The sequence below is a fragment of the Micropterus dolomieu genome, linkage group LG01 (assembly GCF_021292245.1).
Source record: "Micropterus dolomieu isolate WLL.071019.BEF.003 ecotype Adirondacks linkage group LG01, ASM2129224v1, whole genome shotgun sequence".
NCBI lineage: Eukaryota > Metazoa > Chordata > Actinopteri > Centrarchiformes > Centrarchidae > Micropterus > Micropterus dolomieu.
This window is the reverse complement of record NC_060150.1, coordinates 3,245,320-3,269,152: the sequence shown is the minus strand read 5'-3', so window position 1 is coordinate 3,269,152 and position 23,833 is coordinate 3,245,320. Positions and strand designations below refer to the sequence as shown.

The window sequence follows — 23,833 nt, the reverse complement described above, 5'->3', positions numbered from 1 at the left end:
ACCAAAACTAAAAGATCTCTAAAGAACTCTATTCTATTCTACATATATGTATAGTGTATATCAATAATTCATATATATTATATATTTCTATGTAGTTTCTGCCATTTGTAGGCTACAAGTATTTTCTAATTTATTTAGTTATGAAAAAGATGTGTTTGACTTCACCTGCATTAATGACTATTTTCCTTACAGTTTAATTAAACAAATAAATTGCATCTTCTGTTATAGCTACAAATATATAGTAGTGGAAGAAGTACTCAGGTCCAGTACTACAGTAAGTATCAATACCAAAAACTACCATAAAAGTATCAATGCAAAAAAAATTAAATTATTATTAAATTAATTATTCAGAATAATGTCTGTTATATTATTGGATTATAATTACTGATGCATTAATGTGTTCATCACAAAGTATCTGTAATATTATATCATCATTCATTAGTTGATTTATATTTTGTGTTAATAATCTAAATCTGCAAGGCAACTAGTAACTAAGGTTAAACGTAGTGAAGTAGAAGTACTCAGAAAGTACCTCTAAATTGTACTTTTCACCAGTGTTGCTGCATTCATTAAATCAGCTGGTATTTCTGCATCGATAAAAAGTAAATGCTGGATGCTTTTAAGAAATCCTGCTGAGATCAGTCATGAAAAATGATCTGATTTCACATTTCTACAAGTTTATTATAGACGACTGGTCTGCTCTCAAACCAACCACGACTTCCTCTGCTGCAGAGCTGAACCAGTGCTTCTCACATGGGCAATCAACCACCAGAAATAACGGTTTGTGTTCATGTACTCTGTCTTTCCGTCTGAAGACGACAGCTGCACTCGGATCAGCATTAGGTGGCGGGTTTTAATATGAATTAGTGGTGAGTGTGTTTTCTCTCCAGGGCACTACTGTAACCCCTAAAACAACCTGTGGGAGACACTGCGTTTTACATTTTGTACCTCCAAGTTATTGTCCATCTCCTTCTCTATCATCTCCTTCAGGACGGAAGGAGAGACGCATGCAGTTAAGAAAAAGAAAGTGTGTTAGCAGGCAGAGAAAGAAGGAAAAGACACAGGAAAAGAACGAGTGAGTCGCCCTGAAGCGAGTGATGAACTTTAATTTAACAAGCTTTAAGATGCTTCAATTTCCTTAATGTCTTTCCTGACCTTGCTTTAAAATGCACAAATGACCATTTTTGTTTCTTCTCAACACCAGATGAAGATCCCTCATTGATATAGTTTTTGGATTTGAAACAAACATTTCAAGCTGAGCAGAGACAGTCATGGCGAGAAGAAGAAAGAAAAGTGCTCTCTTATTCTTTTTTTTTGGCTTTGTGTATCAGTAAACTGTTTCCTCACCTCGGCCAGCGCGTCCATCTCCTCTTTGCCAAACCAGTCGGGTTCGTACATGTCGGCCAGACAGTCCTGAAGCCGCCGTGACGCATCGTGCATCGCTGAAATATAAACAGAAATACACACAATTACATAGAAGAGAATCGGCATAAAGTCAGATCTGCTTCCCTGTACAGCTTGTGTGTTACAGTTAAAGAGAAACTGATATAAAAAGTATAAAAAATTACTTTAGCCAGCTACAATATTAAAATGCATCTTACATGTTAGTGTGTCAATAGTGATGGGCGATATGGGAAAAAATGTTATCCCAAAAAAAATATATTCACATAATCCCATAATCATCAGAAAAAATTTCAAATTATTTATTTCAAGTTTGAAGGCTGATTTTTGCTCCTGAGTGAAAGATGGTTAATTTTGGTTTTAATTTTTTCTTCATGGTCACAAATCTGAGGTAGAACATTTAAAACAATTATAATAAAATCTTTCTCCAACAAATATGCAGGATTGAAATTTAGGTCTAATTAAAAATCTGTGTTCAATCCCTTTTCCTCAACAAAATAAATATTTTAATAGAAAATTGAAGTGCTCATTTGTTCACAATTAAAGCAAATTAAAATGTATTAATATTGAGAAAACTTATATCCCAATAATAATTGATATTGTTTTATTGCCCGGCCCTTTGCATCAGTAATAATCATCTAATAGAATAACAACAATGACATTTTGGCTGCATAGTGAGTACTTTCACTTTTATATATAAAGAACACAACATTACTTAAGTAAAATGGAGTATTTTTAAATTGTGGTATTCCTACTTTTACTTCAGGTCTTAATACTTCTTCCACCACTGCCACCTGGTTAGTAAAACCCCAAAATAAATAAAAAAGTTCACCAGTTGAAACTTCACTTTCTGCAGCAATCTTTTAATTACAGTTGACTTACTTGAGTGATAAAATGTAGTGATAATACATACATTTATATATATATATATATATATATATATAATTTTCAACATGCATGATACAAATGTTTATAAATACACTCACTTTTCACTGCTGCCACGTAGGCCTTCAGGTCTTTCTGTAGTTTGGTGCCTTCAGTCTGACAGGACGGGAGTTTGGGAGTGACAAAAAATTATTAAAGTAGCAGGAAGGATTAAAGTATTTCAAGATTTTACAGTAACACATTTAAAATACATGAATCCGTCAGAAACAAGCAGGAATGTGTTAAAAAAAAACAAAAAAAAAAAAACAAAAGACTTGTGCAGAAGGTGGAAAATGTTTCCTGACCATCTGCTTGTTGAAGTTGGCCACCATCTCCTCGAAGGCAGCATCCCGGGTCTCATCTGCTTTGCCGAGCTTCTGCAACACCTGCCGAGGAGACGGTACGAGCACATGACCAAGCAGGAATGAATCTATGAATCAATCTGTGCATGTCTCAGTTCATTCACGGCTCTTTATTCAGATCTATAACGGGAGGCATGTTTCTGTCTATTTTCAGGCCGTCTGTCAAAGCCATGTGTCTCCCCGAAGTCTGCGGCTCACACCAGCTGCGTGTGTGTGTGTGGGTATTACTCATGTTGTGGGGACGTGAATCTGTTTACACAGTTACATTGCGAGGACTCGCCTTCCTTATGGGGACAAAATGCAAATCCCCATAACGTAAATCATTCCTTGGTTTAAGGTTAAGTGTCCTGCTTTATAACCTGTTTCACAATCAGCTAATATATTGCTCACATGGTGCATATTACTACATTAGTTTGTGTTTAATCAAATTACCACGCAGCATACCCGCCACTGTATAATGCTCCCGTAGAAGAATACTTTCCAGACTGCACAGAAAGTGGGAGGAAGGGCCCTGGTGTTCATGATTTAGGAAGCAGTGTGGAACCAAGTTAAGTTGTGGAGGTCATTTTGCATCTCAAAAACAATTAATAGTGCCCTTCTTTAATTGTATCTGTGTGTTAAAATAGAATGCCGCAATTACATACAAAGTCAATGCAAAGACAGGAACAGACCCAAATTTGTGACGGGCGACGAAAATTGTACAAATACGCGAAATACCTGAAATTCGCTTATTCGCATATACATTTACTTCACATTTCTACAGAAAGTGGAGACTGCTTGGAGAAAAGTAAGTACCTGGTAAGTACTTTACTATGAAACAAGTTAGCATAGCATAGCATAGCCCTGATTGAGCCGAACTTCATTTAGAAAACAAGCATTTTAAAAGTTGTTTGCTTGTCATCTTGCCGACAGACCTGATAGAGCATGACTTAATATGTTAAACAAATCAGCATCATGATGTCGTTACTTCGGCATCATTTTGATCTGTTTATTGCAATTAAAATCACAGCAAAACGTATCTTGTATGTGAACACACCATAAGTTTTAGTTGCCCTACGTTAACCATCTGTCCAGAGGGGAAAAAAGTCTTATTCTGTCTCTGCCTTCTGTCCGCCTCTTTCACTGGTCCGATCATTTCGTCTCTTCCATTGAACATAACAAAAGCATAATTTTTATGTGACACATTTGATATCTTACCATTATTAATAACTACATCTGTATATATTTTATCTGTTGACTGTGTAGATAAATGTCAGGTGATCAGTGCTGAAGGAGGGATTAGAGAAAGAAGAGAAATCAAGGTGTTCGTTTTGTTGTTGTGAGTTTAAAAAGGTCACCGGCTAATCTCGTCTGACTGACAGCACACCGACGAGCCTCTAACTGCTCCGCCACCGCCATCACTACCACCACCGCCGCCGCCACCTGCTGCTCTAATCCTGTGACGGATAAACAAACCTCGATCAACACGACGGCGGGGACTTCCCCACTGCTGCAACACACACCTGCTCACCAGTTTTTATCAACCGGAGTCTGTTTATAGCTCTCAGAGGAAACACAGACAGTCATCCGCACAATATCCTGCTCAAGTTAAATTACAGAAGTATTATGATGTTCAAAGTTTGTTAAAATTACTTTGTTTACATCATAGATACACACCAAGGGGATTCTCAGCTCTCCTGAACTGTACTGTACATTCTGGGGATTAATATTTGGGATGTTGTATATTCATATTTACAGTACAGGATATTAATTTTGGATACTGTTACCCAAAAGGAAACTTTCTTTCTGAGACGGAGATTTTCAGATGAATTTCATGTCTGTAGGAAAAGTACAGAACATGAATGACAGGAAACAGGGACAAAACATCTAATAATCATAACTATCTTTCTATATTATGAATTGTCAACCCTATATACTGTACATATTTAAAGACATGTTATTTAAATATGTTTATAACATACTAAAAATAAGTAGTTTTCTTATTATCTATATAATACATGCTGTACTGTGTGACCTTGGTCTGGATTACCAGATTACTTTGGCACATACATTTATACACTCTGCATAAAGCTTTCTTGCTTTGTTTTCTTTATAAGTATTTTAACTTGTTGTTGTTTATCAGCTCGGTCTTGTGGCTTTCAGCTGTGAATCACTTTGTAAAAGTTTGCAAAATGCAACATAAATAAAGATTATTATTATTATTATTTGAGTTCAGGTAGAAAATTTAAAGCCTTAGCTGAAGTTCAGCTAATTTAATCAGTTGTATCTATTAAAATCCGGCCCTATATTTGGACGACACACCTGGTGTCTCCTTTACAGTGTCTGTCGGTTCATTGTGTGCCAGTAAAATGCTCCACGGTGCATTCAGGTGATTCCTGTAAAGTCTGGAATGATCTGACCCTGTTGTATTCACCTGTGTGGAAAGTCACTTATACTGTAAACTCATGTATATGCTATATACTTGAGTCTGTAAATGTGTGTGTGTGTAACTGCTGTCCGCCACCCGTCAGTGTTCAATTTCAACTCCTAAAAATACATCCTGAGCACACACACACAGGTCTGTGGGGTATTAAGAGCTATAGATAGATACAACCCCGCCCTACACACACACACACACACACACACACACACACACACACACACACACACACACACACATACAAATCTTAGCACCACCCACAGCAGTGAAGCATGCTGGGAGTCCTGGGAGGGGGGGACAGGTGTGTAGGCCAAGCAGGGATACTCTGAGGCTTGATAACTGTGGATTCACATTACTGATCGCAGAGAAACTAGATTTTAACATGGGAATTCTTGACAAGACAGACGGCAGGAGCAGTCTGGGGATTTGCCGGTTTCATCCTTTTTATTGCGTTAGTGTTTAAATTTGTATAATGTATTCATTCAGGTTCGTTTTAAGGCTTTAGGTCTATACGTTTGGACTTTATATGCTTGATTTCTGCTTTTGCTGTCAGTCATTATGTTCATTGATTTGATTGGTTTAATGGCAGCCTGTTCTCCTTCCCAGAGCGTGAATTAGCTACGCTTTGTTACGTCTTTCGGTGTCTCGTACCAACGCTCATTGCACCCTTTAGCGCCATTGTTCAATGCCAACAGTACTACTATAAATGATGGAAAAGTCCAAGTAAGGAGATGGCCGCAGTGGAGGGGTGGGACAAAAACCGGACTTTTACCCAGGAAGCCGTTTTCCGTGTGAAACAAAAAATCAACATTGATTCCTGTTTAACTTACATAATTTTAAACACGGCAGTTATTTTAAGCCAAACCATGATCTTTTTCTAAACCTAACCAAGTAGTTTTGGTTCCTACACCTAACCAAACTGCGACGTTTCACAATGTTGCCCACTAGCTTTATTTTGAAAGTGTAACCAGACGTTGCTTACTTGACCACGGAGCCCTATATGTCCAAAAACAATGCTAAAGGGTGCCAGGGCATTATAAAGTGACACAAAGGGGTCCCGACAAAGCGTCCATATGTGAAACCTGCGATGAGAACAGGTTGTTAATGGAGGACGCAGACACTGAAACAGGTTTACAGGCTTTTGCTCTCAGATTGTACTGATGCAGATTTAATATGTAGACAATAATAGAAGCTGCAATTAACTGGAGCTTATGTAACTTTTTCAAAACCAAAGAATGAGCACAACTTGTCTGTTATGTTCCTGAAAGGTTTTAAAATGTTTGTCTTTTATGTGTTATGTTTGAGTTTTAAAAATATTCGATACAGGAGAGCAGTTCACAGAGTTTTGGGGAAAAGTGTTCACTAAAGGGCTTACAGAAGGTGAGGTAAGGCAGTCCGATGGGTTTTTGGGAGGTCGAGGGGGGTTGAAACCTTTGGGTGCTGAAGGTGAGGGGGTGTTAGTGTCATGGGGTCCTGCCTTTTTGGTTCCCAGCACCACTCCGGGTCTCCAGCTGCTCTCTGAAGGGCACCGTTTCCCCCACCTCCCTCCTCCGTCACCGCACTCATCCGGATTCCACTGAGGGGGAATTTTCCCAGCATGCTCTGCGGCACAGCTGACCGGTTCACGAGCGGGTGACATCACACCAGGAGAGGCTCGGGATGATTCTGTCAGCTCGTCTGATGCAAATTATTACTTTCAGAGAAATAAAAGAAGCAATGAAATTAAATATGGCCGCTGACTCCTGTTGTGTTGTTTACAGGATTTAAGGCGTAAGTATGCTTCCTCAAGTCCTCGAATGCAACACGATGAATGTCTTCGAGGAGAGGGTGAAATGTACTATTCATCACCTCACGTCTCTGTGATTGACGGTTTTTTTTGGCCACAGACACACTTTTCAGACATGGTCGGCTGAAACTGCGTACACACTTTTGAGCATACTCCAACCTTTGATGCAACAAATGGTAAATGGTCTGTGTTTGTAAAGCGCCTTTATTGTCTTTCTGACCAATCAAAGCGCTTAACGCTACGTCATATTCACACACATTCAGCCAATTCATAGACGTTCATACGGTGATGAGCAGAAGCCGGAAACTAACTCAATCACACACCGACTTGCAATTGGAGCAATTTGGGGTTCAGTGTTTCACCAAAGGACTCTTCAACATGCAGACTGGGGGAGCCGGGCATCGAACCATCTGATAAGTGGACGACCGCTCAACCCCCCCAGCCACAGCCGCCCTTAAACCACCATAACTAGCAGGATTAAAAATTGTAATCTGAAGAGCAACTAAAGATGTGAGACAACTGTGGTGGAGTAAAAAGTTGAAGGATTGGAAACGGAAAGAATGGAAATCCCCAAGTAAAGTAGAAATACTACAAATTAGTACTTAAGTACAGAACTTGACTGAATGCACATAGTTACATTTCATCACTGGAGACACGTTAGGGATCTCTTCATAACAAGTACAGTCTGTCACTTAACGTCTGCAGATCAACAAGTTTACATTACGTCACACAAACTGTTGCACAGAATCAACATCATGCAGACGAATTAAAGCTATATTCAGAGCGCCACGAGAAGTGAAGTCGCACCACTGGCTGCTGCTGGTATGTTTAATATCAAAGCTCCCAGACGTCTGTCTAAATTTAGTTGGAATTCAGAATATTCTACTGCAGCTTCACACTTATCGAACAAACATTATGTGCTTTGAATTTCAACAAAGTTTGTCCTACTTGACATAAATTCTCGTCTCAGGTGCAGTTTCTTCACAACACTTAGCTCCACCAAAGAAGTGGGTAGCTGTGCAGCTCCATATTTAATTTTGGTTGTGTAATGTAGTGTAATTGTTTGGTGTTATGATGTTATGAGAGTTAGGGGGTAATTTTGAGAGAAATATAATAATATAAATATAGATAAATAAAGAGAGAGAACTCATTATAGAGCTGCAATGACTAATCAATTAGTTGTCAACTATTAAATTAAACAGTTTTGATAATAATCGATTAATAAGTCTTTTTTTTTTTAATAAAAAAGTTAAAATTCTCTGATTTTCTGACATTTTATAGACGAAGCAACTAAGATTCGATTAATCGAGAAACTAATCCAAGTGAAAATAATCCTTAGTTGCAGCCCAACTCGTAATATGTAAAGTAAAGTTGCAATTTGACAAGAAAAGTTCATCTAATAGTATAAAGTTGTAACTGTACAAGGAGGTTGGAGGGCGGCGTGCCAGCTGACAGACAGCTGAAGCCGACGCTCCCCTCCTCCACCTCAGCCGGCTTCAGAGGGAAGACGATACTCTGACCTTCCTCTTTACTCCCAGCTCTCCAGCTCAAAGGCTCAGTATCGCCTGAAAGTCACACCGGCTTCCAAAGTGCTGCTTTTTGTGTTGCATTTGAAGAGTGAAGAGTTAAATTCGTACTTCTCTACAGTCTGCAGGTAGATTTCCTCAAGATAAAGATCACCGAAGGAGGGGAAACCTTGAATTCTCTGTGTGTGATTCCTGGATTTCAAGGCGCTGAGATTCATTTCAGTGCTCTGTAATGTGGGCCAAGATTTTATAGATAGTAAGGTCATGAGTCTACGAACCCCACCCACGTGGGAAAAATTTGACCATCCATCAACCAAAGAAGAGTTACTTTTTTTTTTTTAAATACTCACATTCTCTTTACTCTAAATTAATATTTTCACCTTGAAACTGTCAAACTGGATAAAAATCAGTCTTTACAAAACAAAAGGTGCAGAAAGTGCAGAAAGTGCATAACCACAGGTTATTAACCGCCAACAGGAAGCTTTTTTCATTACTGCTGGCCAAATGTGAATAAGTCTGAGTATCTGGGAGCCTATTTAGAGCTCTGCAGAGAGACCACATGGCTTTTTCTTGTAATGTCGAGAGTCTGAGTCATGACCTCTGACGCCTCTGACCAGGCCTTGTGTGGCTTTTTTTTTATAACTGAGTAGCGCTTCCATAACATAAAAGTGTTATTCTTTCCTGATTAGTTATTGTTATTGCCTGGCTCAAAAACACATTAATATTTCGCAGATTTTTGCTGCGGATTGCCTGGCTCAAAAACACATTAATATTTCGCAGATTTTTGCTGCGGAGAAAAGATCAAATCCAAGCTCTGAGCTCACCATTAACTGTTGTTAATTGTAAACATGTGTGTTCCTGACAGGATAAAGCTTTTTATTCAGGCTAATCAACAAATGAGGGGCTCTTAAAAGACACTGACGTTCCCTTTTGGTGAAGCTGAAGTTGTTCGGTGGGTAAGAAACACACTTTCAGGCAACGCTTGTGCACGTGAGGAAAGGGGTCTCCGGAGCGCCAACCCTTTATAACAGATCTGCAGGAAGGGGCCTCCCTTCTGAGTAGTGACGTCACTGGTTGGAGGGGGACACACAGACGCAAGACGGGATGACCCAGGTACTAATTTGGATTCCCCCGTTTGAAAACAGAGTAAACCAAACGCAGTCCGCTTGAACATTTATTTAGGCTACACAAACAGTCCACTCACTTAATGAGGCTGCCGATGAGTTAAAAGAAATGAGCCTGTAAGTTGTTGTAAATGACATGTATTTCCAAAATGTGTTTTTACAAGCACACACGCTGGCGCACCACCATTATCGGCCAGATTTCAAATAACGATGAGACTTCCTGTCGGGAGGAAATCATAGAGAACAACCTACTGCTCAACGTCAGCAAAACCAAGGAGATAAAGACACACACTCCTGTCTACATCAGCGGCGCTGAGGTGGAGCAGGGGAACAGTTTCAGGTTCCTGGGAGTCAACATCACAGAGAACCTGACACGGTCGTCTCACATCTCCACGCTGGTGAAGAAAGCTCAGAAACGAGTGTATTTCTTGAGGAAGCTTAAGCCAAATTCCCACGCCACGTTCTTGTCAGCTTTTACAGAGGAGCAATAGAAAGCATCCTGACTGGAAACATCACAAACTGCCGTGGGATGTGAACAGCCCAGGACCGGAGGGTGATTAAAACTGCTCAGAAGGATCATCGGTACCCATCTCCCGAGCATCAGCGATATCGGTGAGGTGCCTGCAAACAACTTCATCTTATTATCCAATATCCTGTGTTGTAAAATTATAAATAAATCCCCCTTGAATCAATTAAATCACTCGAAAGCTCCACGACGAGCTTCCCTCTCGATTCAAGAGCAAGCTGCTCATAAATTAAGTCTCACATTAGGACAGAAGGAACGTGGGACATGTGGGATGCCGTTTCACTCAGCTGTGAGCTCCAGTTGCTATTTAAAGTTCGTTAAAGTGCTGCTGAAATGATTGATCGGGCTCGTCCGGTTGAAACAGCAGGAGGAGGAAACTCTTTAAAATTTATGTTTTTAAAAGGTTCAACATTCTGGGAAAAAAAACCTTTACGGTGTTTCTCTCTGAGAGTGAGATGTTCAGAGAGATTTTAATCTCATGTATGTGCGTACAGACCAAGAGTCAGAGCCGAGATTAGCTTAGTTTAGCATAAAGACTGGAAGCAGGGGGGAAACACACCCCCTCTAAAGATCACTGATTAACATCTCTGTGCACAAACTTTTCTGGAGCCAGGCCTCCTGTTTCCTGTCTAAAACAGACGGATCACTTCCCGGCTTGTGATTTTTGGGGGAGTTAGAGGCTGAAACTATTTTTTGAAGGTTGCGATGACCATGTGAAGCTTCCTGGGGCAACGTGAAACAAAACAGCAGTTTTCAACGGCAACAATTTTGGCGTATTTGTAAAATTCTTGTTTTCTACAGCGTGGGGAGGGTACGGCTCTAATTAACTTGGTTAAGATTAGGGGAACATCGTTGTTGATCGTTGATAAAGGGGCAAACTCTCCTGTATAAAAGCCTGATGTGCTACATAACAAGTGCATTTGCTAAAATACTGTCCTTAAGTAAAATACTTTTACTTTACCTGAGTATTTCCTTTTTCTGTTACTTTATACTTCAACTCCACTATACTTCAGGAAACATTACACTGTACATTTACTTGTAGTTACTTCCGATTAATAATCCAAATATGATCACTAAATACATTTTTATGAATTATTACAGGTTAAGGTAAGACTTTATTTATCCCTGAAGGTAAATTCATAAGCTACCCAACAATTTACAAAGTAATTAAAAGTGGTCCCACATCTTTACTGCAGCAACATAAAGTGATGTACATTTTAATATCAGATAAATTATAATCTGTGTTCATTATTTGTTGTTGACAAACCTCCCGCCACCAAGGGTAGCCATGGCGCTGTCAGTTTGGCTGCGCCATGGCACAGGGGCAAACAGTTTTCTGACCGTGCAACGTGCAAAGTGGTACGAGGAATGAAGGTGGAATTATTGTATTTTGTTTGGTATTTACACCTATGAATGTATTCTGTGTACTGAAAACCGCATGAGCTTAAAATAAATCTGTCCTGGCAACATTGGACTTTGGATCACATAGTGCACGCGTCTTAAATAATACAAATCATCCAGTCTGCAACCGTAGCGGCCTTTTTTGATAGGCAAAGGGTCCCTACATAATCCAATAATATAATATTATACATACAGTTTGAGTGTGTTTTGATGTAAATATTTTTGTACGTGGCCAACCTAAACCTGTGTACCTGTGTGTTCCAGCACATAATGTAACTCCCACAAAGATTTTTTCACATTTGATTGTGCACAGATTTTAAAAAACAGATTAATCACGTGAATTAGTGAGTGTTAGAGATGTTGGTTGGTGTGTTTTTGAACTTTGGACAGAGCCAGGCTAACTGTTTCCACCTACTTCCAGTCTTTAAGGCCACTTTATACTGCACCTTCCCAAAAATGTAACTACACGACGCGGCGAACAACTGTGATTGGTCGGCTTGTCAGCTTCACATTTCCTCCAACGCATTTGCGGCGTGTCCTCCTTCTTCTGCCTCAATTCAAGGTTCAAGGATCCTACAGTCAACGTCCTCTGATGTCTTCTCTCGTTTCTGCGTTTTAGTAATTTCACTCAAACTATCGATCAGCTCCAATTACAACATGCACCAATGCACAAGTATAAATTCTCATGTCGGCACGTAGCTTACAACGGCGCAGACTCAACGCAGAAGTATTAATTGGTCTTTATGCTAAGCTAAGCTAATAGCCTCCTGACTCTAGCTCTGTCTGGACTCAACAACATCAAACTTCTCCTGCAGCTCTTGGAAAGAAAGCAAATAACCATGTATTTCCCAACAATGCTGAAGAATTCTTTTAACCAAACCTCATGAGGATTTTTAACAGTATTAGAAAATATAACTTCAAGGAATAAAATGACTTTAGAAGAAGGAGAGTGTCGGAGTGCGGATCTGAACTTTTGAAATATGTGCAGCTGCCACCAGGAATGAGGAAGGAGGAGTTAGAGTTACAAGTATCTAACTGCTGAGAGCCTTTTTTAAACTGGAAACACAGACAGCAGAACGACCAACTAGGAAGCATAAAGACAAACAAGCGCAGAACAATACGTGATTTAAATATGACATAAGACTGACAGCAGTCTGGTGTGGTTACGAGGTGATTTGAGGGTAAAACCTCAGCAGGACAGATAATAATAACTCATCGACCGTTGATCTGGTTTCATTCAGATCACTGATCAATTTCAGAGCTCCTCCTGCGGTTTACTATTCAATCCATATTGTTATTTGTACTCCGGAGTTACTGCTTCATTTGCAAATAAACTTTTAGCTTTAAATATGACAAATGTTTTATTTCAGCTAAATTACACGTGCTGTTTTCATCATTCTGTACTTTTCCAGCCATTTACTTTGGATACCTGGGTACTTTTTACTACATGTACTAACTTACTATTACTTTTTGAATACAAGATTTGTTCTTGAAATTGTGTATTTTGATTGAGTTGACAGCTTCTTGTACTGCTGTAGTAGTATCCAAAGTACTAAAAGCAGTATTGTTCCTTTGCTAATAAAATAAACTCTACTTTGAAAACTCAATTCTCCTACTTATCCCCAGGGATAAATTTAAGGACTTCTTCTTCTTCTAATATAATTATAGTACAAAAAGTAGCAAAGCAGGACCATGAATGCATCGTGACAACTGATATTAATATCTCAACACTCAGAACTACTTCGATTGTTCCCCTCTAGGGGAGAGTCTCAGCCCTGCAGCTTGTTGGAGGTTCAGTTTCTTGCTCAAGGACACTTCAGTTGTGATCAAAGTTAAAATACCACTTTTTAATCCTTTCATTTTATAAATGACCTAAATAGCCCTTACTTAAGATGAAAAAAACATAATCAAGTAGACTTTACAAATGACAATTGATCATGTCAGATATATATTCACCAAATACTTTCAGAAACACTGCAGACTTTGTAAATTAAAATGAGCTTAATTCAGTGGTGTGTTTATTGCTTGTTAGGGGATGACCCCAGATTTGGGTTTAATTTACATATTATGGAGTTGAAATGGGTTTTATGAGTAGATTACAGGAGATTTAAGGGGTAGAAACTCTCAAATAGTGCTAAAGACATTCCTGCTTTTCAGCCTTAAGGATATTATTAAGGACTCTTCAGGTGTACTGATGTGTTTCATGTCATTTGGTAAATTTTAAGGGGATTTAACGCATTAAATACCTCTTGCACTGTGTGTTACTTTTTATTACAGAAGTTTTAAGGTTAGACTTAAGGGATTTAGTTTCACAGTGATAGTTTAATAGGTACATGACTTTTACCCTGAATTTACAGATTCATTCAAAATGATTACAGTGTTTTCTCCCCTTTTTGAGGTTGAAGTTAATTTAAATCTCAAGGGGATTTAACTGTGCAGAATATTACTTAATATATCACAATCCATGTGACTGCTTCACAATGGCAGATGGCTTGAATGCTGTTGAGATTTCACCCCTTAAAAATCCTTAAACCCTGCAGAGAAATAACGTAATAAATTAAAGGTACATTCAGCGTCGGTTTTGTTAAATGTCACAGGGTTGACCTCAACATTTAAGGTTCAGGTAAAGGTTAATTCAACCCCTTGAAACTTCCCTTGAATCTGTTAAAGTGCTCTAATAAACAACAGTCCACTGATTAATAAATAAATTAAACTGAAGGTTGAAAAGTTTAGGGTTCGGTTTCACAGTGACAGGAGGACACAGTGTCCTGCTGCCATGCGAGCCTCGTTTTATCAGCTCTGAGAAAAGTTTACCTTCTCCTGCGCTCTGGTGAGCCTCTTCTGGACGTTGATGGCCAGTTTCCCGGCGGTGACCCCTTTCCCTGTCTCGGCCATGTCGCGCGGTGTGGATCGGGCTCCCCGGCGGAGTCAGGAGGACCAGCGAAGGGGACGAAGTAGAAGAGCGACAAGCGGGAGAAACGCCGTTGAAGGAGACCCTTCCCTGCAAAGCGACGGTGCGTAAAGCCCCTCCGACGGGAGATTTGGCTCGCTGCGAGTAATTCTAATCCCGGTGACAGCTTCTTAAAGGTGCAATGCGTAATTTAATCCGGTTTATGTGTGACAAAACAGAAAAGCAACAAAAAGCAGGTGGAGTTTTGCAGACAGAGCAGAGGGACAGATTCAGATATCGTCCTGATCTCGGCCCTCACTGTTAATTGATGGAGACTTGAGCTCGATATGGGGAGATATTAGGTTTCCTACTCAGTCATCCTCTTAAAGGCGCAGCAGGTTGTTATTATTAGCAGACATCTGTTGCATACATGCAACTGGTGTGTTGCTGTCTTTACACACGGACTTATTTAAGCGCGCAGGGCGGTTTCCAGTCAAGTGTGGGGGCTAAATCAGTCCTGATGCCCCCTGGAGACGCGCATTCATGAGCTGCACACACACATAATGACAGACACGAAGAAGGGCGCCCCTGCTTTTCAATCAGGAAGCCGGTAGAGGTCAGTAAAGGTGCGTTCACGTGTCAACAGGTCATCTGCACCTTCATCAGACAATGGAGGGGAGGAAAAAGGAAAAAACACGCTGCTCATTTCCATATAATTTAATTTCAAAAATAAATCTTTTTAATATCTCTTCACTATAATAACTTCATAAACATTATTGGATTTATGTAAACACTTAAATACACTCTATGATTTGTTCTAAAAAATCTCTGTGTTAAAGCAGTAATGTTACATACAAAGAGCACAACATCCCTGTGGACCACCATGAAACTAAATCCCTTACATTCACCTTAAAATCCCACCAATCTTTCCCATTATATTGAAGTAATTTCGATGTTTCAATGGCATAATATAATAATACATGTTTTCATCGATTATCTGCATTGTTTGAGGGCTTTGAAGGTGTAAAACATCTTGAAGTTGACCAATAACGATCCCCTTAAATTACTCATTACATTCCACACATTTGAAAAATCAACTAATCATCTATATTGTACGATATTTAGGGGACTTTAATGGGTTTTCTGAAGTCTAAAAACCCCTTAAAGTGGACTAAAACAACATGAAAGCCATCCCTTACTTTACAGTATACCTTAAAAGTGCCTGAATTTCAGGGACGGCTTTAATCCCATGTGAACGTTTTCTTTTTACCACATTAATCCACAAAGTAAAACCATTAATTAAATTCCTACTAAATTCCAACCTTCATAACTTGTTTATTTAGGGATTTGTAAATTAAGGGGTTCAGTTTTTTAAATGAATTGACAAACTGAAAGATCTCCTTGACTTAAAATTAAGGTGTTTGGTGTGTTTTTAAGGGTAGATTAAGGTTTTAAGGTTATTTTAAGGGATTATTGTTTCATGGTGTTTTAAGGATACGAGTGTCACGGAAAGTCTCTGAAACATCCGCACTTCTTTGAGCTCGTTCAGCCTCCGAGCGCTCTTATATTTGCTGTCTGTGTTTGTGGTTTTGGAAGAATTCATCTGTCAGTTCACAGCTTTTTTTCTTCCGTCTTTGTCCTCCCGAAAAACTCCCATCAGGCCTCAGTAGGAACCCAAACGTGTCCCATCATGTCAGGATCGTGGTCCTGTACAGCTCTACGGGCTTGTATTTGGGGTCCCCCTTGTTAAAAAGTGAGGGGTTCAGGTTCCTTTTTTGATTAACGTGTCCAGCCATGCTACCTTATCACCCTCCTCACCTGTCGTCCTGAGCCACGCCCAGTGGGTGGAAGCGTCCGGAGTCCAGCAGCATCGTCCCCAGCCAGTGTAAAAGCCGGGAGTACCAGTGGATCCCGTCACTGTGGCTCCCAGTGGATCCAGTCCAGCTGTGAATCAGCCGGAGCGGTGAGAAGGCCCAGTGGGCCAGGGAGTGCTGGTCCACCACGGCGTAGCAGGACGCCACCACTCCATCAACAACCAACGTCCCCTGCTGGGTCAGCGGTGCAAACGCCCCACTGCTGTCCCTCATGCTGACCCGGGTGATCCGAGACAGTCGCCCCCGGCTGTGCCTCTGTCCCGCTTTACCCTCCGACACCAGCACACACTGTCCCGGCTGGGCGTCGCTGGCGTACACAGTCCTGAGGGCGCCGTGGGCTGGCACCGCCCCCTCTGAGCAGTTCCCCTCGGACACAAATATAAGGTGGGCGGCGGTGAGCGAGAGGCGGGCTCCAGCTTCTGTCTGCAGGGTGTAGAAGAGCTTCCGGGTCCCGGGGTCACGGTCCAGGAAGGCTAGGACTTCACTGTAAACCAGCGCCCCGCTGCCATCACTTCCCGCGGTGGCCAGGACGCGCTCGCCAGGTCGAAGGTCACGGATGGACTTCAGACCGCCGCTCTCCAATGTGACCAAGGCCTCACCGGGGAAACAACCTCCAGATTTAGCCGCCACTGAGTGATCTGAAAGAGAGAGAGAGACAAGAAGGTTTAACTGGAGGTCAATAATCCTGATGTACCGAGGCTCAATCCTGCAAGGAAAATAAAAAGGACAATTATAACTTTTTAATTTAACTATTAAATATGACCCTGTGTTTTAATGTTGAGTCAGAATTATAACGTGGTTGAAATTCTGACTCACTATATCATAATTTTGACTTAATATATCTCATAATTTTGGTCTAGTGAGTCAAATGTTTGACACACTATGTCACAAGTAAAATTTTGTTATAATTTTGGCCTTTTCTCTATGAATTTTCACTTGTTCCTGAGGTGAGCAAGTCACATCTTGACTTTGTACCTTGTTATTTTCATTAAAATATCTCGTCCTAATGTCCTAATATTGACCTGCTACCTTACAGTTGTGACTTAATATCCAATACGTTTGACTTGTTATTCAAAACTTGGATTAAAAAAGTCAAACGTTTGAATTTTAATATTATACTTTTGACTTTAACAGTAGATTTTGAATAAGAATTAATAAGTATCTCATAGTCTTGACATTAAAACGTCAAACCTTTGACTTATCTGATGATGATGAAATGACTAAATTATGACTTTAAAAAAAAATCTATTTTACTGCAGTATCTTGCATTTCTGACTTGCCTTCTCATATTTTTGACCAAAGTAAACTTTTTTAATCTCATAATTTCTGAAAATTTGTCATTTTAAATCATTATCTCATTATTTTGATTTGAAAAGTCTAAACATTTTCCATTTTTGTCATTCCTAACATTCCTTTTTTATTGGCAGGACATCCATACAAAAAGCCTTCAGCACACAATAAATCTTTTCAACTCCCTTAAGCTAAATATTGACTCTTTTTTCTTTCCTCTGCTAGACATAAAGAACAATAAGCAGATAAAACCTCGTGAATAATGATCGTGTGTGTGGGTACACGTGTGTCCAGGCAGGATTGTGTTCGGGACAATGCGTCCGGGCACTTGAAAGTGACACTCGGTGACTGTCTCAAGGGGATAAATATTTGGGGAAGGTAGGAAAGCCAAGGCCAGGTGATAAGATAAGTCACCTGAAGGAGGAAGGAGCCGAGCGGGAAAATCAGCCAGCAGATTAATCATCTAACAAACTCCGGTACATTTAAAAAAAACATCTCGCCCAGGTTTAAAGACACAGACGGCAGGATGTTCAGAGTGACGACTCTTTAAATATGGTTTTAAAAGAGTTTATATAATTAAAATTTGACCATAAACTTTTATGACTTTTTCAGGAAGTCATGTTAAAGGTTTATTTAGTATTAATATGTTTATATATTTATTTAACATGAGCTTGAGTTACAAGGTAGATTTATTTGTCACAATACAACAGATTGTAAGTAAAACTTAACTTACGTAGAAGACTATATACATTAATATAAAAGCAATTATAAAAATGTCTGTTTACAATTGAATTATTTGTTTATTTGATTATTTAATTAATACATTAGTATATATATCTTTACAGATTTTTAAATAGATATTTTTTCTTTTTATTATTTTTAATAGAGCCCTGCCAGTGTCTAGATTTAATTTTTTTTTTTTTTTTTTGCTTTTTAATTAACCTACCTAATAATGCTGAACTACAACCATGATATTATGACATACTAAATTGTCTAAATTAAGATAACTTAATATCAGGAGACAGGCTGGAATTTTGATTGACTTTTGCATCATTATGACTCCGTAAATCTAACAATGTTTGATCAGCAAGTCAACATTTGGATTATTATGTCACAATTTTGACTTTAAAACACATAAGATTTTCATTTTAGACACAGACACCTGGATATATAAAAAGCATAAACAACATTATCTCTTAATTTAAAATGTTAAAGGTTCTCTGTGCATCACTATGGAGTCACTCCCCTGTTTGACAGTTAGTGGCAGTAACGAGCAAAGACGCGTACCAAAACAGGCAGAGAAGAAGGGACACAATGCGGGGTTTTAAATATAAAAACACATTGGCTTTGCACATGTTTTTTGAGGAAGGAAACACATTCAGCTTGGTTTTCAGACCTCAAGGACTCAGATGTAAATGATTAGAAATTAGTCATTCGAGGTGAACAAAAAGATTTCTGCAAAAAGCTGAAACATTTCAGCTCCTTCACACATGATTACTATAATGTGTTGTACCGGCCACGTCTCTAGCAAAAGAGATAATGTATCTCAAGTTAAATAAATAAGTAAGAACAGTTGTGGTTAAGAAATGCAGCTTCTCTTGAATCATTTTTTTCCCATGTTGGCTGTAAATTTCTTTGCAAGATCAATGGATTTCAAATCTCATCCTAAATCTAATCCTGAATACTTCATCATATAAATTGTCTATGAAGATTCTCAGTCATCCAGGTCATAATTATCCAACATCATATAAATTTTGTTCTTCACTAAGAAGCAAAAAAAAAAACCCAATATAAATAGAAATAAAAAGTTACTTTTCTCTAATCGTAGTCAAAAAAAACTTGAAGTATTACCTTCCTAACTCTCTTCCTGGTTTGACCACAGAATTATTTCTCATGTTGTTGATGTAAAGCAGCAGGAGTCTGAGGTGAATTGTGTTAACTTTTCCAGTCCAGTCCTTCATATACGGGGTCCTGGTGCTTTGCTGCCCCCTAGTGGTTGTGTCCTCTTGCTGCCCCCCATCCCCCCCTCCCCGTAAGTGGCTGGATTTTTCTTCTCGAGAACGATTTCTTTTCTGTCTTGTTTTGAGGGATTTCGAGGAAAAACAGGAGAAAAAAAAAAAAAAAAAAAAAAACATGGAAGAAAAAAAAATACCAACTTCATTGGTTGCCCTTCTGATCAAGTCAAGGACTGGGCCCTCGCAACCCGATCTGGGAGGGAAGGAGAGAGGAGGAGGGGGAGGGAAAGGGAAGGGAAAAGAGAGATAAAGTCGGAAAAAGGAGAAAGAAAGAGGGGAAAAGAAAAGGAAAATCACAGTTACCACTCAGTGTAAAATGTGTCGGGGGGTGTTAAAGGGCGTGTTTCAATTCTGATGCATTTTTACAAGAGCGTGTGACTTTCAGCACGCCTGTGTATCCACTCTCGGATGGCACATTTGTGTTACTTTTCATGCTAGCTTCACATTTACGGTTATGAACAGACACTATGTTGAGTATATGTTGAACCTTGATGTGAATGTGTGCTGACCTACGCAGAGTCTGCAGAACTCAGCAGCTGGTTTAATACAACAAGGGGCCACTTAGTGTTAACATGCAATCTATAGCTGGTAATCTTTTCTGGATGAGAAGAAGCTCTTGTTGGTTCAAGTGTGGATGCAGTCTGTAAAACCGTGTTGAAAAGTTACTTAACCCCATCCCTTTTTCTTTTGATGATATACTAAATATCCCTCAACACATGAACACGGGTGTCTCCCACATGATTTAACAGTACTATGCATTTATGCCGTGGCCGCCGGTTTTAATTATTTTAATCATGTTTTTTTCCCCTCACATTTTGGTCCTGTAAACTGGTCTAAAAACTACAGTAGTTGAATCAAATTAAAAATTGGAATTCATTTAAAATTTACCCATAATTCACTGATTGTTTCTCTTAAATTGAATATTTAGCTTCAGCTCAACGTTTGTGGCACAAGTTTAAAGCTCATTGATTGGATGTCCTGAAAAGCACCTTGGGAATCGCAGGTAATGCTCTGCTTCAGATTTTTATGTGCCTTGTAAACCAGGTATTTTATAATGCAGCTGTTTATCTTTAGTACTGATGTTTTTAAAAAGGTTTTATGTCCATCCAAAGCTGTACGAGAGCTCTAACGGTCAGTCACCTTCAATCTCATCTGTGCAGAAAATTAAGCAGACTTTTATTTCCTAAAGCCTGACCTAGCTTCTTCCACTTCAAATTCCAGTGGCTCACAAAGATGGCGACCACTAAACTGTAAAACTCCACTATAGCCTATATTACCTGTGCTTAGCATCTCATTAACATGCTAGCTTTTGCTACGCTAAACCTCTCTGTAGAGTCTCGAAATCAAAATTTATATGTTTTGCTGAGTCCTTTCCTACTTGGCTTCTTCTGAAATCACCTGACACCTGGTTGTGTAAAGAACCAATTAGCCAGCTTCTGTGTGAGGAAAGCAAAAAAGCCACAAACAGCTCACAGAAGCACACGTGTAGCAGTGACGTGGCCTAACCTGAGGGACACATGGGGTGAGTGGCAGATGAGACAGATGAAGAAAACGGGAAATATGAAAGCTAGCAAGCGACCGCGTCCCTAATATGCAACGCCAGAAGAAAGTGAGCGATCAGGGATGGAGGAGTGAAAGCTAAAAAGGTTAGAAAGACAGAAGAGGCAGCGGCAGCAGTTCCCGACAAAAGAGGCTTCTACAAGAAGTCTTCCGCAAAATTCAGCTACATTTAGTATCCACTTTGTTGGGCTGGGTGTTGTTTGAAATATTCCCAAACTGGTGCAGATGTGAAACCAAAACAATACTTTTGTGTGAGGAAACATGTTATTGTGAGCCACAACATGGAAACGTGTCACCACCACCAAAGTCTGTTAGAAGCTAAACTTTGTCACAACACTGGCAGAGTTTGCAACACTGTTAAAGGCTGCAAAGCTTCCATTCAGGCTACAGCAGTTAGATTAGTAAAACCTTAAAGGGAGGCTCCTGGAAGCAGTACGCTCCACTGAAGCCCCGACACACGCTGAACTTGAAATTCTGACCGTCCTCACCAGAAAAACGGCCATTACGCCGAATATGCAGCAGCAGTTAGGCCATGACCTCTAGTGGCAGAAGAAGGTGACTTACATAACCTAACCACCTGTTTCAAAACAGGTACCATGGGTTAAACGCCATGTCACTTAGGTAATGTGAATTAACGTGATGAAGGTCTGGTAAGCCTGTTGCTGGACTGGCACTCGCCAAGTCCACGTCATTTTGGGACAATCAACCTATTTAATAGTTTCATAATGAGGAAAAAGTATCAGAGGGAAATTTGCATTGGTTCACTTTTTGCCAGCAGCACCGAGAACTTGTGTCCTGAATCCTGGGCGTGGTTTAGACAACAAAACTTTGCTAAAAAAAGGTCACAGTTCTGGTTAAATAATGACATTTTTTTATTAAGATCTTGTCCTGACTTTAACAAAATGCTTCGAGTCACCTAAACCTAGCTATAGACACGTTAATCAGGCTTTAGCTGCATTGGACGGAGGTAGTTTGAAGGTTTTGCAGATACTTTATGCTCAGTATGAACATTTAAAACCTTTAAATTTCATTAAAAACGTGTCTTAATGTTGATAAAAAATAAACATGATCATCATTACATAAAATCTTAAAGATCTCTGTGAGCCTCAAAGTAAGAGCCCGTCTTCGAGTGCAGAACCTACAGGCTCTCTTGCACCTTTGCTTCGCCTTAACAAAGACAAAGCTACCGTTTGTTGTTTGGATTCAGCACAAGTGCAAATTTCAGCAGCCGTCCTCGCTCACCTGACTTGACGCTGCAGTGGATGTGGGCCTTGGACTCGTAGTAGACCCAGTCAAACCCGGCCTCCACCGCCAGCCGCGCCAGCATGGCGTACTTGTTCCTGTCTCGGTCCGAGGTGGTGATGTCCACCGCCCGGCCCTCGTAGTGCAGCGACTCCTCCGAGTGGTGGCCGTCCTCGTCCCAGCCCTCGGTGACCCGCAGCCGGACCCCGGGCCACAGGTTCATCACCGAGATGGCCAGAGAGTTCAGCCTGTCTTTGCAGCGCTGCAGCAGAAGAGACACATCTGTCTTATGTCCACAATGTCTGCAAAACTTTCAATGTATATGTATAATATATATTTTTCCCCCACGTATATCGAACAAATATTAGATTTACAGTCAGTAATACATACAAGAACATAGAGAACACTGGGAAAAGCATTTTTTCAACCCTCATAGCTTTCAATTTCAGGCTGCTGTTTATATAACTTTTATGTAATTACCTCATTTGACCTTCTAACTCTGCTTTATGCACTTTCATTGCACTGAGATTCTTAATATAAAAATATACTTTACTTTTTTATACATGCTGTCCTAAAGAAGCAATATTTTCTATACCTGAAACGATGGAGGAACTTCAACAACGTCTTTAATCTTGTTTTATCATGACCTAAGTATAACATATCATTGATCTTGCAGGGATCAGCTGAGGTGTATGGAATTGAAACGATAGTCGTCGGTAGCTGCATTGAATTTAGGCCATTTTTCATTTTTAAATCTCTCATGTTCTGTTTACAGGGAGCGGTTCACACAACTTTTTTAATGTTATCAGATGATTTATGATTGTTTTTACCTTCTTTGACGTATTTATTTACGAGTTACTGTTTGACGTCTTGCTTGTCGACCCTCCTGTCGCACTATTATTCATTGTTATTGTACTTTAGTGTAGTCACAGACGGCTGCTGCACCTACCAATCAGAGAGCAGCAGAAAAGTTTAGGGCTACAAAGAGGCATTCTGACTACACCCATCCACTTCACCAAATCCCCGTCACACCCCTGTCACCCCTCTCCCACTTGTCTGTGGCTGCAGCCTTCCCACAATGCACCCCTGCTGTCAGCTCGGCCTCGTGTTTGCTCTCTGTGGTGAGCGAAGGGAGCTATGTTCGGGATGAATGGAGGGGTGAAGGGGGGAATGTGAGGTTATGGGGTGGTTGGGTGATGGTGGTGGCTGCTACATGAACAAGAGGTCCTCAGCGTCCCTCTAAACCTGGAGTCTGGTCAGGTTGAGCAAACAGAAGGTGAGAGGGCCCATTGAAGGACTCGTTCGACTGCTCGAGCTCCCGCAAATAAATCCTCCAGCCGGCTCCGTCTATCTGATCCGCTCCCAGACTGCATTGTCAGGGCGGCTGGATTTATCTGGCGTGACATCTCAGGCGACATCTCCGATACACCTGGTCTGACCTTCACTAAATAAAGGGGGGGGGGGGGGATTTAAAAGAAGGTGTAGACTGGCCA

At 40.1% G+C, this 23,833-nt stretch overlaps 2 protein-coding genes across 10 annotated transcripts in view; both read right to left on the bottom strand.

Annotated features, from left to right (window-relative positions):
• The window catches only part of bin1b (bridging integrator 1b), a 25,895-nt gene extending 11,060 nt beyond the window's left edge, over positions 1–14,835 (bottom strand). For all 9 annotated transcript variants that reach the window (XM_046052213.1, XM_046052220.1, XM_046052228.1 and 6 more), the window contains exons 1-4: positions 14,284–14,835; positions 2,631–2,711; positions 2,388–2,442; positions 1,348–1,442 (exon numbers count right to left, since the gene is read on the bottom strand). In XM_046052213.1, the coding sequence (XP_045908169.1) occupies positions 1,348–1,442; positions 2,388–2,442; positions 2,631–2,711; positions 14,284–14,364 (312 nt within the window). In that variant the 5' untranslated portion in view covers positions 14,365–14,835. The remainder of the gene's footprint in view (positions 1–1,347; positions 1,443–2,387; positions 2,443–2,630; positions 2,712–14,283) is intronic.
• Positions 14,836–15,133: 298 nt separating this feature from the next.
• The window catches only part of LOC123970789 (indian hedgehog B protein-like), a 13,368-nt gene continuing 4,668 nt past the window's right edge, over positions 15,134–23,833 (bottom strand). Inside the window, exons 2-3 of the mRNA XM_046049104.1 lie at positions 22,341–22,602; positions 15,134–16,871 (exon numbers count right to left, since the gene is read on the bottom strand). Coding sequence (XP_045905060.1) covers positions 16,174–16,871; positions 22,341–22,602 — 960 coding nt within the window. The 3' untranslated portion in view covers positions 15,134–16,173. The remainder of the gene's footprint in view (positions 16,872–22,340; positions 22,603–23,833) is intronic.